This window comes from Lonchura striata, chromosome 1A, assembly GCF_050655825.1.
Source record: "Lonchura striata isolate lonStrDom1 chromosome 1A, ASM5065582v1, whole genome shotgun sequence".
Lineage (NCBI taxonomy): Eukaryota > Metazoa > Chordata > Aves > Passeriformes > Estrildidae > Lonchura > Lonchura striata.
In genome coordinates, this window is record NC_140741.1 from 15,971,428 (window position 1) to 15,988,897 (window position 17,470).

Here is a 17,470-nt window from a genome sequence, read left to right on the forward strand (position 1 = left end):
TTCAGCCAGACAAGCAGCAAGGCAGGAGACAGTGCTGCTCTTGGACATTCTACCCAGGAGACTGGTGAGCAGGGGGAAACACAAGTTCTGCTGGTCTCAGTCACTGTGCTTGGCATGGGATTTGTCCCACCTAACTTCAGATTTAGAAATTTGGTCTTCGATAGCATCTGAGCTCCTTCTGTTGCTAGCAAAGGGAAATAAATTGCTTTCTGCACACACCCATTTGTCTCTCCTGACAGGCCCTGGGGTGAAGGGCTAGACACTCAGTGCCAAATCTGCTGAAGAGAAATAAGTGTCAGGACTTAGAGAAGGTGTCATGATTCACCCCTTGGATTCAGCTTCTCCAGCAGAACAGGCCAGAGACTGATGAGCCAGACGAATTCTCTGCTCTCACTGGTGGTGCTGCTGCTTGATAATGCCACAGCTGATGATGCACATTGTCACCGTAAAGCACCCCCACTTGTGCCATCCTGGAAACAACGATGGGATGGCAGCAATCCCACATGGAGAACATCTGGATGTTGAGGAGCAGCCTGAACACTGAGCCATCCAAATCTAAATAGCTGGCTCCCAAAATTGACAGAGCACTTAATCAGCACTTACACGAGCCATGTTAAGCAGCTCCACCTCCATGCAGCTCCCTCAACAAGGATTCACTTAAGAGAGATTTATTTAATGCAACGAGTGGCCTTCTCCACTTACCAGAACACACCATGTATTTATGATGTGCAGAGTCTTACCTACAGCTTCTAGGGGAGTTCTTTGAGTCCCAGGCAGGCTTTAACCTCAGGGCCTGATTTCCCAGTGCATTGCACCACAAATAACACAGCAACAGAGATGAGCTCGGGAGAAAAGGCAGCACAGCAATGGTGGAATAATCACAAGAGCTCACTTCAAGCTGAGAAAGCCTGCTCAGACTCCCCTCTTGCACACAGGAACACACAGGCTTTTTTAAACACATAGGGGAAGATTTGGAGCAAACACAAAGCTTCAGCTCTGTACCTCTCTCCACTGCTATAAAAAAAGCAAAAACGAGTGGGTGCCTTTTTAAATCAATCCTTAATTGGCAATGAGGCATTCATGTTTAACCACTCAGTGTGAACTATCACCAGCTGAAGTATTTTTTTTTTTGCATTGTGCTCTGCATCTTATTTTGAGAGCCAGAGCTTTTATCTCATCATTTCATCCTTAGAGAAAAAAGAATACAGATATTTTCTAGAGACAAGGATTTATTGGGCTATATCAGAGTTATTCTAGCAATAAAATAAATAGAATAAATAAATAGAATAAATTCTGGCAATGGAATAAAAGAGGAAACAGGAAACAGGGATCCCATGGGATGCTTTCCTGTTTGTTGTAGTAGTGACTAATCATTATTCCCTTAGATATGAGGATCTCTGGATCAATGTTTAAATTTATGCCCATCTGCTGCTACTGGCTTTATTAGTTTTATGTAGGAGATGTTTTGTGCTGAATTTAACTAATATTTTCCAGTCTCCTTGCCTTTTACTGTAGAAAAAGAGAACCTGAACATGAAGGGATAGTAATTTTAGCAGGGATGTTTATTTTTACCCCATTTCCTTCCCCTCCACCTCTATTTTGTGTCATATGTGTAGTGTGCCCCTACTCCTTCCAGCCCTCAACATTCTTCAGCCCAGCAGGGTGGAAGAGTCTGTGGTGTTAATTTCAAGCAACTTCTTGAAAGTTCTTGAAACTTCCAGTAACAGCAGAACTTGAATAAAAAAGGGATTTGTATAGTTTTGGGATATCTACTCTGGCTCAGGAACTGGTATTTCTTCTGGTCTCAAAGCAGAGGAAGAACAAGACACAAAGACAGGGGGACCAAAGAGAGGGCCAGGAATTGGCAGCTCTGGAGGACTGGTTGGAAAGTTAAGGGGCACAGAGGAATGAGAGGGCTCAAAGGTCTCAAATCCCCGTGTTACAGGGCTAAAGTTTGTGTCATTAAAAATACACAGTGGCATTTTGTGGAAGTTGAAAAGCAGGGAAGTGAAGAGGCGGAAATACACTGGCATTTACATATTCAAAAGACAATTATTTTCCAGGGAAATGAGCAACCTTAGAATACTGGGAAATTAAGGGCAGCCTGCTGAACTGAAATAGGTTCCCTTAATTTTTTTTTTCATAAACAAGAGAGAGAAAAGGTCAGTCTGAAATTCATTAGGTTGTAGAGAAATTTCTTTTAAGGTCTTTGGCTCTGTCCATCTCCAGAGCAGGTGGGCAAGAGGAGCAGCCTAAGGAGGCCACACCAGGTTGATCTTTGCCTCTCCCACCAGCATTTCCCAGTGCTTCTATTAGCCCAAGAAGAAGCCAGCCCCAGCTCCTCACCACTACTCCTGCCCATGCTGTGTCCAGTGGGGAAGAGAGGTGTTTGTGTGCTGAACTTGCACCCCCGAAGCATCACTAGGAACTGACTGAGCAGATTTTTGCACTGCTAGAGTTGGAGATGAGTGAGCTCTGGAATGAGCTGGCGGTGATCCAAGCACAATGCAGCAAAGCCAGACATGGCTTGGGAAGCAGCACAGCCTGCCTGAGCCTTGTGTCACCTCACCCTGATCGAACCCAGCTGCTGCTCGAAGGACTCTGCTGCTGTGTCCCCAAAATGTCCCCGTGTAACCCATGAAACAGAGCCATTTTCTGCTGACTTACTCCCTCTGGGCCTCTGGCCAATGTATTTCTCTGCTGAAATTTCATTTCAAAAGGGTGACTTTTGTGTTTTGGTTAAATTCATGAGTGGATTTGAAACACATTCAGCCATTGCTCTGGTTTTAGTGCCAGAGGAGAAAAGCTCTTTTTCTATTGTTTATTCTTCATTCTTGTACAGGAATAAGTTCCAAATTGTGCAAAGTGACGTAAATATTTTTTTTTTCAGTAGTAAAGGGCTATCACATTATAACAAAACACATCAGAAAAGGTTTTGGTCATAGATTGTCTGCCTCTAATCCCTGCCCTGTATTCAGTGGCAAGAACAGCAGAAAGGACAGGCTGGCTTCTAAATGCCACAGGCTTTAATGCTGAAAGGTATTCCTATGTGGTATTTATCCTGAACATGGAAAGTTGATTTGACTGGTTTGAAGCTGGCAGAAGTTGGATTTTATCTTGTGTAACCTCTGTGTCCATTCTGTGAAAGCCGGATCAGAAGCACTTTTACTGGGAAAGGACTTGATAGTGCAAGAATAGAATTGGTAGCAAACTTTCCTGAGACCCTCGTGGATGTCAGTGCAGGTCCTGGTCAGATGGGCTGTATTGGCAATTTTTGAATAAAAAACAATTCCCCCAAATGCAGGAAAGGGCTTAAGGTGACTTGAGTTGATTTTTCAGACGTCTCCTTCTCAAACTGGCTGGCAGTGTTGTATCATCTCCAGACCAAGCTGCTGCCCTGCACCCAGCACCCTATCCCAGCACCTCAGAAGCTGCCCCACAACAGCTTTTACCAATGGCGGTGCTGACATTTCTAATCCTTGGAGGATTTAACTTGTCCAAATCAGCTTAACAAGGTGAAGTTTTTATAAACTGGGGTTGCTGAGAGCTGTTGGGCTCCTGGGAGGCTGCCAGGGCTGCGTCGCTGGCAGGGAGCGTTCCGGCAGTGACAGCCTCGTCACACCGACACACGCGGGCCTTGGCACACGGCAAACCCTCACCCCAAAAGGGGCATCAAGAGTCCTCGCATGTGCAGTGCATGCACAAACCACGGCTGGGTGTGCTTTGCATTGCAGCTCAGCTTCTCATTCCTTCACTCCAGAGCCTTCTGTAGATGGGTGGAGCAAGAAGTGCTGAGGCCTCTTTCCTCTCTTCAGCCTGCTCTCACTAACATCCTCTGACAGCCACACATGTGAAAAAACACAGCTGTGTGTATTACCCAGGCCCTTTTCAGCCAGCAGTCATCCAGACCAATGCAAGGGACCAAAGCTTCAGAGCTGCAAAGCTTGCTCTGCACAAAGGGGTGTATCATCGCTCAAACACCTCGTGTGCTCCTTCCACAGCTAGAACCTGGCTAGTGCTGGGTGTTCCTGCCATCCTGAAACCCAGCAGTGCCTCCTGAAACCACTCTGCTCAACTGGGAGCTGCCAAACTGGAGCCACTCATGGCTGCCTCCACAGTGGGATCCCTGCGAATTGCAGCAGCAGCAGGGTTTTACAAACATGTCTTTAAACTGGTTCTGCCTTCTACTGCCCAGTGCATTAAGCAGAGCATTAATAGATGTCAAAGTACTTAACTGAAGGAGATGAGTATCATTGCTATGCCTGACGAGTGGGGAGGAAGAATGGAGAGCATCCTAGCCTAGACCTGGGCACAGAATTGGTGGCACCGGTGTCTGCATCCTTTGCAAGGAGCCAAGGAAGGGAAGTGCTACCCCCTGGAGCCATGTACCCCTCCCGAGGAGCCTGCTGGGGAGGCATCCCCACCCGCCTGTCCGTGCCCTCGGCATCGCCCCTGCACGCCAGCAGCGCACAGAAACACTCACGTCTCCAGCGGGATCTTCGTCTGCGCCCTGGCACAGGGCGGGAGGCAGAGCAGACACAGCATCATCCAGGGGACAGCCCAGGGCCCCATCCTCCAGGAACCGGCCATCAGCAGGGGCTCCTGCCGGCGGCGTGCGGAACCTGCCCGCCCTTCCTGCTGCCCTGGGCCATGCTGCCGGCCCGGGAGCCCTGGCGGTGCGGGGCCGAGCCCCGAGGGCACCGCGGCCGCCTCTGCCCCGGGAGCGCCGCTGCGGCTGCGGAGCGGCTCCGTGTCCCGGCCCGGGGAGCGCTCCCGTGGGTGCGGAGCGGCTCCGTGTCCCGGCCCGGGGAGCGCTCCCGTGGGTGCGGAGCGGCTCCGTGTCCCGGCCCGGGGAGCGCTCCCGTGGGTGCGGAGCGGCTCCGTGTCCCCGAGCGGCCGCTCCAGGAGGGAGCTCCGCGCTGGGAGCTGCAGCGTTCGTAATCCCCTGACAGCCCTTAATCCCCTCGCCAAGCAGCAGCAGCCGCAGATTTAGGGAAGTGGAGTGGGATAAAATCACCCGGGATTACTCTGATTTCTGAAGACGGGTCTTGGCTTCTCCAGCCGGAGGTCATGCCGTGCCTGCTTTAAAGGGGTCGCATCCACATCCCCCAAACCTTCCGTGAGCTTTGATCTCTGCCTAGCAGGGCCTCCCCGAGCTGCAGGATGCTGTCGGGTCCCTCCGGCAGGCTGTCCCAGCGGTATGTCCTGTCCAAAGGGGATCGGGAGCCTGGGGGCAGTGGGGGAGCCCTGAAGGTGGCAGCAGGTCCGTGCTGGCCCCTGCCCGGTGCTCGGGTTTGCACCGGGATGATGAGGCTGGGCAGAGCCTTGGTGGCGTCCAGGACAGCTCCGAGGCAATTGCCCAGGCAATCTCCTTCCGAGCCACGGCTGTGGGTCTCTGGCCAGGGCAGAGGAGGGAAAATGAGAAGGAAAGCAAAAGAGACGTGAAAGAAAGGACTCTGCCAGTTTCAACTGATTGCCTCCTAATGTGAATGATTATTTATTCATATCCAGACCTTTCGGTTTGGCCAATATTCACTTGAGATTGCCATTCCCTGGTCCGTGTCTGGAGAGCAATGAATCAAAGGAGCCCAATTGCTGAGCTTGATGAATAGCAGGAAGCAGCAAATTGCACACTCAGATGAGGGACACACTGTGGAAGCTCATTATCATCACAAGAAATATGAATTATAAATAACTACAGATATGGCAGCAGAAAGAGCATAAATCACTGCTTCAACCTGTTGAGCAGCTTGACTGTATGGTTATCAATTAAGACATTTATTACAGTACCTTCCAATCATCTTTTGCAGGTTTACAAATAACTTGTTTAATGCAAAATGCAAATGTTTAATGTAAAATGCGATGTAAAATGTGAAGCCATACTAGATCGTTGAGTTTCTCTAAGAACATGGAAGGGAAACTGGCTGCCAAAGCACTGAAATAAAATTAAGGCCCATGGTATAGATGGCAACTCTGAGGAAAGTTAACTGTATCCCAGCCAAAACCAGCATAGATGCAGTTTAAATGGGATAATAGAAGTGACAGAGGAAATACTGCAAAGGGAATAAAACCAGGAAACATTGAATAGAAGTTAAATTGTATGATGAAGAGGCTAAAAGCCTGTGGTAAGGAATTAAGTAATTCCAGGAATAACTCACCTCAGGACAGGATGCTTTTGTCATTTATAACAATATTTACTCCAGACTGAATGCCTTACTGAGAATTTCAATCTTCTTCAAGCAGAAGCTGTGGGCCTCGAGGGCGTAAATGTCTCTTATGTTTTTAAGTCTGTGCAAAGGGTTACACAGGAAAGTCTTTCTGACCTTAAAATCTACAAAAGAATCCATTTCTACACAACAAACACTCAAGAGACAGTGCCTTTAGCACATCACATGGCTGCACAGCAGCTGCCTGAGCCAGCTTTGGAAGGCAACAGGCACAGCAGATCTGGGGCCATGTAATTCACCTCTCTCAAGTGGCCAAAATGTGCTGCCTCCTCCTGCCCCTGCAGCTGGAAATTAGGAGAAAATTGCTCTTAGAGGAGTTGGGAAGACTGACAATGAAGGCTTCATTTGTCTGTGCTTACCAGGATTAAAACTGAGGGGTGGCATCCAGGGTGACAGGCTTCCCTGTCTGGATACTTGAGGGGAGAGAGGATAAAAATTCACATTCTGGGGAAAAAAAAAAAAAAACAACAAAACAACAACAACAAAAACCAAAATCTGAAATGAGAGCTGAAGGCAGGACCATTAACATTTTAGGTAACATTTTCTCTCCACTTTGCAAGGAGCCATATAAATTATTACTGTGAGCGATTTTTGCAGGATCTCTTCAGTAACCCTGTGTGCTGTTTGCAGCTGGGACCCAGGTTAATCCAGAGCCTTTGTCTGGATGTGTTTGGTAACCCCTGAAACACTGGTAGAGAAGGCAATGAGATAGCAGCATGCTGAACTGGGAGATCCAAATCCCTTTATTTGGATTTATCTCATTTACTGGATATATCTCACTTAACCCCTTAATGATCTAAAATTGCAAGGAAGTAAGATCGGAAGATTAAATGAAAATAGCACAGAAAACTGAAAACCCCAGGTGCCTGGAGGGGCCTAAATGGGATTAGTGTGCATCCAGTTGCTTCTGCAGAGCTCAGCCTCCACCGTGTGTGAGCACAGTTGGAGCAAAGGAAGGAGATAACAACAGGGGCTGACTGGGGAAAAAGAAAATGAAATCTGTGAGAAAGAATGAAAGCAAATACATAACAAGGAGTGAGAATTTAAGGCTGCAAGAGAGATGAGGTGAGCAAGTGCAGCATTTTAGAGCTACATTTGCAAAACCATGAGGCAATAAAAAAATACCAGTGTGATTTTGTGCTGTAAACCCAGGCAGGGGAGAGATTTACCTGCTCTATTTATTTCTGGTTTGACTGAAACCAGAGTTTGGATTATCATGTTATGGGAAGAGACTGGCAAATGTAACGACCAGGAAAAGAACAAATCTCACCAAAAGACTGGTTAAGAAGTGTAGTTTCACAGTGGGATACATATGAGGAGAATGCACGTAAAACAAGCCACAATGGGAATAAACCATGTGGCCTTGTTCTCAGCAGATGAATTTATCTGAGATTGTAACCTTGTGTCTCTCATTATGTCTTGATGGGGCAACTTAGAAGAGCATCTGGCCACAAAATCTCCTTTCTACCCTGGTCAAATACTCTGCTTATGACCCCGTGTTTGAGCTGGTGTCCCATTGAGGAGACATGAGGATGGTGTCTGTGCCAGAGGCGGTGATGGAAAAGTACTTTTAGTCGTGGTTTTACTGACTGGTCATGCACATCTCTTAGTGTGAGTTTGGGGGCCCCAAGCTGGGCAACTCCCTGGGGGCTCACCTGGCAGGGGAGACCAAAGCAGTGTCCCCTGGTGTATTTGGATCACGCTGTCAGTTTGGCAGGGAGGCTTTCTCTGTTCTGGCAAATCAGGGTGGCTCAGGGAGGCTGTGGAGCTGGGCTGCAGCGCTCTGCAGGCCTCTCTGTGGTGATCCAGGCATCGAACATCTGCCTGTCAGGGAAGATGGCATCAGCACAGCTGAGCTGCCTCTCCCCAGCACAGCGCTGAGGGCCACGGGCTCTCCATCTGTGGGCTGGCGCAGCACTCATGCCTCATTCTTGGGGATGCTGCTGCACATTGCCACAGCATAAATAAATGGAAATGTTTGGGCAGAAAGAGGTGTTTTTTTTTTTCACCTTTTTCAGAGGTTGAAAAATCTTTGACTCTTTCCTGCTAATTTTGTTTTGCTGTCAATACTGAGTGTTCAGACAAAACCTGTTGTATCAGAATTTCTGGAATATTCAGAACTCAATTAAAAAAAATCTTAAAAGTCTTATTATTTCTTTTCCCTTCCTTTTGATTTCACAGAAGGCAGCAGCTTTGCCAAAATTCTAGGTCACAAATTGTAACATTTCATGTTTTTCTCCTTTGAAGATAAGACCACTTTTTTTTCTTCACAAAAATCAGAGGCGATCAGTTTCAGTGTGATTAAAGATAAAAGCTGGGCTTTGGATACATTTTACCACACACTGATGTAGGTGTAGATAAAAACAGTCCATTCTTTCATGAATATTAATGAAAACATGTTTTGTGATTTTAGGCAACCATCAATTGTTATTAAAAATACCCTGACAGTTCTGAAGAAGAGCAAGAGGTGGGGGAAGGCTCTGCAAAAGGCTTTCCACATCCAATTAACACCGTTTTGTGTTTTGCTGTAAAATCACCCTGTACTTGATGTGGAAGGTGCTTCCCTGACCTCCAGCTGCTCAGCGGGCTGGCAGGGAATGTTGTTCACCCATCCAAGCATGGCAGTGCCAGCACTGCTCCTTTTAAACTCTTTTAACCTCTGGTTACAATGCAAGTCACTTCCCGTCACCCTAAATTGCCTCTGACTCCGTAATTAGCTCAGTCACCTGCCAACTTCCATAACGCACACTCATTCTTCCTCCCTTCCACATCTGACAGCATCTCGCCCTTCGAGCGGCTTTCAAACAGATTTCCCCTCCACCCCAGGGCCTTTTGTGCCGTGAGCCTGCCCTGAAAGGATGAAGATACAAATCACGTTGTGCCCAGAAGCATCATTTAAATGCCTTTGATTTCCTTCAAGGAGCACAAACAAGATGAGGAAGCAAACCAGCATGTTTCTTGCCAGCATTTTTTTTTTTTAAATTTAGGTGTTTGAGCCCTCCTCAGTGTGGGGTGATGATGCTGGTCCCTCCCTGGGGTGGGTGAGGTCTCTCCAGCTCTCAGCCATCTCCTCCCCACGTGGGTGCTGGCTAAGGAGACTGCCAACCCCCAGGACAGAGTGGCTCCCAAGGATTCAGGCTGGTCTGGGGACATATGTTATGAGAGAAAAGAACCTCTCTCTTCCTGCTGGAACGTGTAGCAGTGCACAAAGCCTGAAAAACTCAGTTTCTAGCAGCCTGGCTCCTTCTGCTTCCCCCGCTGTTGTCAGCATCTGGGCAGCACATGGACAGGCAGGAGAGAGACAGGGAGAGATCAGCAAACCACTGGGTCGGGGATAGAGCAGCCTGGAGATAAAACCAAGAACTGCGTCCACCGTCCGCAACAGAAAATGGAATGTAGGCTTGCAAGAGGTATCGAGAAATAATATTTTATATATATAAAATTCAAATATAAAGTTTAAACTAGTAAATATTTCTACATTTTATGTTGTAAGAAAGGAAATTTCTGTTCCAATTTGTGATGTCTGTCTCAAATCATCTTTCATTTGCCAAAGCTGCATTCCAACTCCTGCCTTCTCATTAGTGCAGCCTTGAGGCTGAAGTTTACATCTTTCTGAGCCAGAGGCTCCTGAAGTTTCAGACAGAAGCCAAACGGCTGTGCCCTGAGGGATTCCTTCACAGGAAATCTGATGTGCATAAAGTAGGCAGAGCTGTGCTGAAATCTCATTAGTGACGGTTGCTTGCTGCAGTTCTGACCTTGGCTTAATTCGTTCAAGTGATGCTGGGGTTAATTAGCATTCTCAATTTGGAGTGACTCTCTTTTACAAGGGCAGTTTAAACCTAGATTTACTCTGCTGGTCAGGCCTATAACTCCCCTAGACAAAAAAAGCATTACCTGGCTGTACTTGTGCTCAAATGCATGGTGTCACACTCTGACAGCCCCTGAGTGTCACCCTCCCATGTGGAACCCAGTGCTGGAGGGAAACCATGACCAAACACAGCAGCTGGGTTTTCCAGCAGATGTTGTCACACAGCCTGAAGGCTCTTCATGCTCTGTCATCAGGCACAGGGACAGTCACCCTTCCCAGGACACGCCACCTGCTCTCCTGCTCCAGCAAATGCTCAGCCTGCAGCTCCCCTTGCCAGCTCTGGCTCATTTGGGAGGTGAATTCCTGGGACTGGCTATGGCCCTCTTTGGTTGTCAGGAAAGCACACAGGGCCAGAGACACAGCACTCCTCATCCTCCTCATCTTCCTCATCCCACCTGGAGATGGGAACTAACTGTGCCCAGGATTCTGTAAGGCCTTTCCTGGGTCACCTTCAAACTGTGCTGTGCTATTGTCACAGCCCTCAGTTACTGGTCAGCTTTGTCCCATCCTATTTGCCTTCCAGAGGTTTTTCCAGAGCTCTGCTGGTATTTTTTCCTAATATCTGTTTTCACATGCACCACCAGCTATTTTTTTTCTCATCTACCCAGGCAGAAACAGCAACGGAAAGGTTATTCACTTCCAAAGATGGCCTGCAGCAGCAAAGGGCAGGCTGGTGTTCTTTCTCATCTCACAAACCTCTGCTGAGGGTGATCAGGAAAGAAAGGAACTCTGCTTTCACAGTGCTCCCAAATTTATCCCAAAATGCTGGGGAAATTCCAGCAGACTTCCAAATTCCAGAGCATGCTGATCATGCTCAGGATAAAATATTAAAAAGGGATAGCCTTACACAGCTAGTATGGAATATGATGGAAACAGAGAAGGTTGATGTGACTAGAACTCCTTAGAATTGATTGGTTAGGAGGCTGAGAAATCCAACAGGTTAACATAGCCATGGAGTCCTTTTTCTGCTTTTTGGCAGGGAAGACACTGATTATCTGGATTCAGTATGCTGCTGAACATGTTAACCAAGGAGAAAATTGATATTAGCTCCAGGAAATAGCCAGCTATGCCATGGCAGCTCAGGGCCATGAAGGTGCAGAAACAAATGCAGAGAGCACAGAGTGAGCTGAGTCTCTGGACAGGGTTTTTTTGGAGATCAGGTGAGCAGATCCTGTGCCCTATAGTCAGGAGGATGTTTTGTCACCCACAGTGAGTTGTTTTCAGCTGAGCAGTTCTATTCCCTAGCACAGGAAGTCTGGGGTGGCCAAGGGCAGAAACAAACCTCAGTAGCTCAATAGCCCACCCCATTCTGGCAAAGTCATGTTAGTGGGGAAGGAGCTACAACAGGAGGTTTTGCCTTCTCCTCTCCCATTGAAAATGGACTTTTTGTAATTCCGGTCTTTTCTGAAATGACGGTAGCAATTGCTCACCTCTGGACAGACCATCAAAAATCCCTTTAAGACTCTCATTATGCTGCTGCAGTCATCAGGCAAGAGGAAAACATTTCTAAGGAAGAAGCACAACAACAGCTTTGACAGCAGCACGTCGCAAATTGCATCAGAGACTCTGAGCAGAGAGCGAGGGAAGAGCAGAGCTAATGGGACAGGAAGGATAATGGGAATCTTGCACCAACTGGTTTCCTTAGTGTCATCTTTGCCACACAGCTGGAGAGAGCATATTTGGGAGCAACTGTAATTTATTTTTTGATCAATACAGGAGCTGCATCTGAAAATACCCTTGCTGTTCTGGTCACTCCCTGCTGGCTTTATTCATTTGCCTGGCCTACAGCAGGCTCAGGGCACGCCAGGCTGCCACGTGCCAGCCACTGGGATGCTGCAGAGCAAGGGAGAAGGGAAAGGATTCCTGCTGGGTGATACAGTACCTGCAAAGGGAAAGGAATAGAATATCAGAAATCCCACATTTGTCTAGACTAATTTTTGGTTGCTAGGCTGCTGCTGCTGCCTCTGTCTGCTCTTTGCTTTTTCCAGTTTTTGCTGCCTACACAACATGCTGATCTCTTTACAAAGTTCTGGATCTGGAAAACAGAGCAGTTTAGGCTGGACTGAGGGATTTCTCAGTTGGCTGCAAACAAAAATGAAGTTATCGGAAAGGAGTGAAGCCCCAGTGAGGTGTGACTGAGCATCAGTCTCTGCCTCTTGACTTCTATGACCTCCATACATCTGTTATGGAACTGCTCCTCATGTTCACTTTAAGTGGGGTAATATTTCCTTCTATCTTCTTTAGAAGGGTAATGCATATAAAATGCACTTTTAGACACTTCTATCTAGCTATTTATGTAAATGCAGTTGTAGAGCAATGTTGAAGAGTTAAAAGATACATTTAAGAAATAGAAATCTTTTAAAGTCATGTTAAGATTTCTCATCCGAATGGGATTATGAAATCATCACTTCCAGAAAAGGAGCAGAGCACTTTAGGTTAAATACCTGAAAAGTGTTTGTGCCCCTCAGTTCTGTATTTGAACCTGTCCCTGTTCCCCTCCCCTCTTTCTGTCTGTCCAGGCCTACCCTCTCAGCACAGTGTAATTAAGCAGCTTTTAATGGTGTGGCGAGAAGAGCCCCACTTCTGTCTTCCTGTCACCTCCTAAGCTGATATTTTATCTCTGAGACCTTCCCATTTCATAACCTGGTTACTTCAAGGTGTGCACAGCAGAGACACAAGGGCTTGTTGTCATTACGTCTGGGAATGTGACTGCTCACCACACTGCACACTGGCCAGCCTTTGTCTGCTGGATTTAGCAGCCCCCTGCAGTGAGGGATTAGCTGAGTGGCCTGAAATTTAATGCTCTCTCAATTTCTGCTTTTAGCCAAGGAAGTGAAAGTTTTCCTGAACAAAACTATGTTTTCTTAGTGCTCTTGTATCTCCCTGCTTCCTGTTCTGATTTCCACACCTTCACTTCTGCCCCTAAAGGTGAGCTGAAAATTTCCAGTTTTCACACCTCTTTAGAAGTATTCACTAATTTCAAAGTCCTTACTGGATTTTCTTGAGTATACAGTCATAATTTCTCATATCTCTCAGACAAAGGAGTTAACTCAAAGGAGACTCCTCAACTTTACATTTCTACTTATTCCCTCTACCCTTCCCTTGATGAAGCTCCTGCTTTATGATCCCTGGAGGGACTTTTCTCAAAGACAACAATGCTTTTATTTGTTACAGCATTCATTGTCTTCACCTGTGGTCCTACTGACACTCTGAGACATTCCTAAGATGTGGCACATGTTTGGTGGGATGTGATGGACTTGAAAGGAGCCCGTGGTAATGGCCTGTGCTTGCTCGTGGGGCAGCCAAGGGTTACAACATCTCCCTAGAGCTGCTTTGGTGGTGATTTTAGGAATTGGGGCAGGGGCAAGGAGAAGGGCACAGATGGCTTGGAAGCACTAGGTTTTGGGCTTCAGGGGTGAAAACAGGAGAAGGGAAAGAGGGTGAGACAGCAGAGGCAAGAGGATGATGCTGCTTGCAAACACAGAGATGACGAATTGCACCTCTGCTGCCAAACTTCCAGCATTAAGTAGGCGATTCCTGAACTTTGGTATGATTTTGCAACTTGGCAGCTCCCCTAATTCAAGCTCTTGGCTGCAGCTCGCTGCATCCATGGCAGAAGGCTGGATGAGAGGCAGGACTTCCCTGATAAGGACCCAGGAGGGGAGCCTCAGGCACAAAGAAACCCTGCTCAGATGAATGAAATGCAGGCACTTTTGCTAAGTGGTAGGTCTGGGGCTACTGCTCCAGGCAGAAAGCAGGCAGCTGTTGGTGAGCCAGACTGCAAAGCAGCAGTAAAAATGAAGGAAAACAGAGCTTTTGTTCCCAGCCTGAGTAGCCCTGCTCTGGGAGGGCTGCCAAGAGCCTGCACGCTCCTTTCCTCTCTTCCTCTCAAGGCAAGTGCTAAAGAAAAACCCACACGTGGGCAGGGTTCTGAAGTGACCTATTAGTAATTTCTCTTTCCCTTCTAGGATGTTTGAGAAGCAGATTTCAGGTCTTGGTGAAGAAATCCAGGATGGGTGGCTGTACCTGGAGACAAAGGGTGTAACGAGATGCGTGGCAGCAGCACTTGGGCAAGAACAATGTTAACATTTATGTAGGACCTAACCATGGGATTAATATCCCTCTGTGCACACAGTAGCTGCTGTAGGAATACCATAATTTTCCAGAGTTCCCTCATGGCCTGGAAGCAGGACACTCTCTTGCTGATAGGAAGATATCATCCTTTCTTTTCTCCTGTTTAGTCAAATGCTGGAGGGCTTTTTCTCCTGCCTTTACAGGGCTTACCTTGCTTTTTGTGGCATTAGTGTCCAAATAGAGAAAAAACATACTTTAATTAATGTATGCTCCAAATGGATTAAAAAATACTGTGTGGGGTTTTTTAAATTACCTGTTTGACTGAAGCTGCTGCTCTCAGAAATGTGCAGTGACTTCCTATTGTATACAACAGATGTTTATTCCAAATTAATTTATTGGATTTTTTTATGTTGTTGCTCACCTATTGAAAAGAAAAAGCATGGAGATTACTTGAAACTCAAATTCTTTCCACAACAGCTATAAAGGAAAGGCATTCCTACATTAAACATATTTTCTCCAAAATCTATTCTTTAAAGTGACATAAAAATCTCCTTTTCTTCTCTACTTTACCCTTGCCAGTACTTATTTCCTGCTTGTTTCAGTAGATTTTTTCAGCTATATTTAAAGCAATGTGGTTCTTGCATTTCACATTCACTTCTGTGCTGAGCAGATTTATATCTGAACACTATTCTGGTTTGAGGGTACAATCTCCATTAAATGAAAAAAACCCCAGAAATGTGAAGGGCAGATTCATGCCATCCTCTGCTGCACTGTGGGGAAAGGCAGGGGCTGACACTTATGCCAGTGCAGGTTCAGTACAGGGTGCTGCTGCTGGGGAAGGTGCTGCCCAGGCTAACTTTAGTCCAGACAGTCTAATCCCTCACGCTAAATTAAGTTTGTGCTGAGAGCTGCCCTTGCCAAGATCCCATCTTTCCACCGGGCCTGTGCTGAGATTAGGCTCAGGATCAGCAGCTACCCTGGGCAAGGGTACCTGCAAACATCCTGGACTCCCAGTCAGCCAAGATAGGGGGCACAACAAGACCCCTTCTACTACTTGTGGCATTTGCCAAATCTTGATGTCAGCCAAGAGGCAGAACCTTTGGATCCCAGTTTCCCCAACAGCTCAGAGCAGTTCAACACAGAGCTGCAGCTCCTGCCTCTCTCTGCCCTCCCCACATCCCAGCCCAGGGCTGCACAACCCATCCATGCCCTGATCCAGTGCCTGGGCTTCCCCCGAGCCCCACGACATCAATCCCAACCTTGGCATGCTGCATTAATTCTGCTGCAAGACATGGCACCATGTAGCCTTCTTAAAATAAAAAAAGGAGAAAAACAATGGGAAAATGTGGCAGGCACATTATTCTCTCTCTCAGGATTTTTCATAGAGGAGCACAGAGAAAAAGAAAGAGAAAACAATTTCTATTTTTGCTCCTTGTTTTTCCCACATGGAATGTGTTTGGAGAATTGTTTACCTGGGGTGATTGCTTGATTGTATTCTGGTGAGGATTGTTTGAGCCTGATGGCCAATCCAACCCACCTGTGGCTGGACTCTTGAGAGAGGGTCACAAGTTGTGAGTTAGATATGGTAGTTAGAAAAATAGGTTTGTAGTTTTAGTATCTCATTTAAATAGTATATTAATGTATTATAGTATAGTTATAGTAAAGAAATCATTCATCCTTCTGGAGTCAGACATCATCATCTCTTCGCACCGGGTTCACCTGCATTTACAATAGGAAAAGGCAGAAAAGACTGGTGTGGGAGCAGCACTGAGCTTCCTCTTCAGCAGCAGAGCCAGCTCAAAGTATTTATAAAGCCACAACCTTTGTTTCCTCAGTGTCTTGCAGAACCTCATTTTCCACCTGCAGCTTGCATGTGCCAAGCTCCCTGCTCCAATATTCCCAACTGAGCTGTGCACAGATTTATATCTAAAGGCCAGAACAAGCTTGTTAGAGATATTCTCAGGAGTTTGGAAAAGGCAAAGACTTGTAAGAGTCTCTTTAAAGTCCTCAGAATTAGCAGTAAGGTTTACTGTATGTTGACTGAGAATTAAAGTTTTAGTGCATTATTCATCTCCAGGAGTGGAATTTTGCCTTTCTCTAGGTTTCATGGATCCCTCTGGGTAAAGCTGCCTTCTCATAACATTTTTTTCATTAGAACCTCCAATGCTTACTGAAAAATGTCTTTTAATTTTGCCTTTTCCTCAGCAAAGACTTCCACATTTGCTAAAATATTGAACTATGATTTTAATGTCCTGAAGGGACACGGGAATCTCCAATACCCACTGCTTTTATGACTGAAGTTCAAAGTTCAACACATTCTAAATAGGTTGTCAGAGGAGGTGGAGCATCCTGTCTGTTCAGATGCATCTTGCCCCTGGGAAATTTTATTTTGCTGCACCATTTTAATTATCCCCATTGCAGCTACAACAAGCAGGAACAACAGAGCGCTAGTGAATAAAAATCAAATTAAGGAGTGGAATTTTCTGTGAGAAAATATTTGGATGTCTTCACTGAGTATTGTGGATTTCCATGATAGACATGGACAGAAATGATGCTTCAGTGTTTTGCTTTTTACTCTTGTCTTCTCAATCCAGTTTAATAGGTGTGGAATTTTTTAAGGAAGTGGACAGTGGTTAAGTGGAATGACACTGAAAACTAATATCAGCTCAAGGCTGAAAATGGGACTAATGCATAAAGCACTGCTGCAACTGCTGCTGGAATTACTGCTGGTACCAAATGTTATTTAAAGTTATTTAATTCTGCTGGGAGGAAAAAAAAAAAAACAACCAAAAAACACAACTCAAAATGAGCAGTATCACAAGAAGTACATAAACAATAAAATTACACATGCATACTGTGAAATCATTTAGAGTTAATATGATCCTTATATACTTTCTGATTTTCTACTTGCTCTCTTTTCCATATTCAGATAAAGAAAAAACAAAACACACCCAAAGAAAGGCAATTCTAAACTGCTGAAATCTTTTCTTCTCAAAAGGCCTTGTTAGCCTAACAGCTCATAGTTCTAACAGTGTCTTAAAAGAAAATTTAAAAATTGAGGAATCTGAATGTTTGCAACCACCATATTCAGAGGTGGTTCATTCATACTCACCAAATTTGGTATCAAATTCACTATATTTGATACTCAGAACACCTTTTTTGGCATAGTGCACAAACCTGGCTGCAGAGACTCTCCCAGTTGATAACAAAGCTACTAAAACCCCACAATGCTAGAAGGCAGAGATGAAGTTTTCAGTATTCCATGAGAATCCTCCAGGTTTCCATGACACTGGAAGCCTCC

General features: G+C 46.0%; 1 protein-coding gene across 2 annotated transcripts in view; it reads right to left on the bottom strand.

The window, feature by feature from the left end:
• The window catches only part of CACNA2D4 (calcium voltage-gated channel auxiliary subunit alpha2delta 4), a 124,966-nt gene extending 120,250 nt beyond the window's left edge, over positions 1-4,716 (bottom strand). Inside the window, exon 1 of one of the 2 annotated variants that reach the window (XM_085568506.1) lies at positions 4,484-4,716. In XM_085568506.1, the coding sequence (XP_085424632.1) occupies positions 4,484-4,590 (107 nt within the window). In that variant the 5' untranslated portion in view covers positions 4,591-4,716. The other variant, XM_085568505.1, reaches the window with a different exon arrangement.
• Between the last annotated feature and the right edge of the window lie 12,754 nt (positions 4,717-17,470).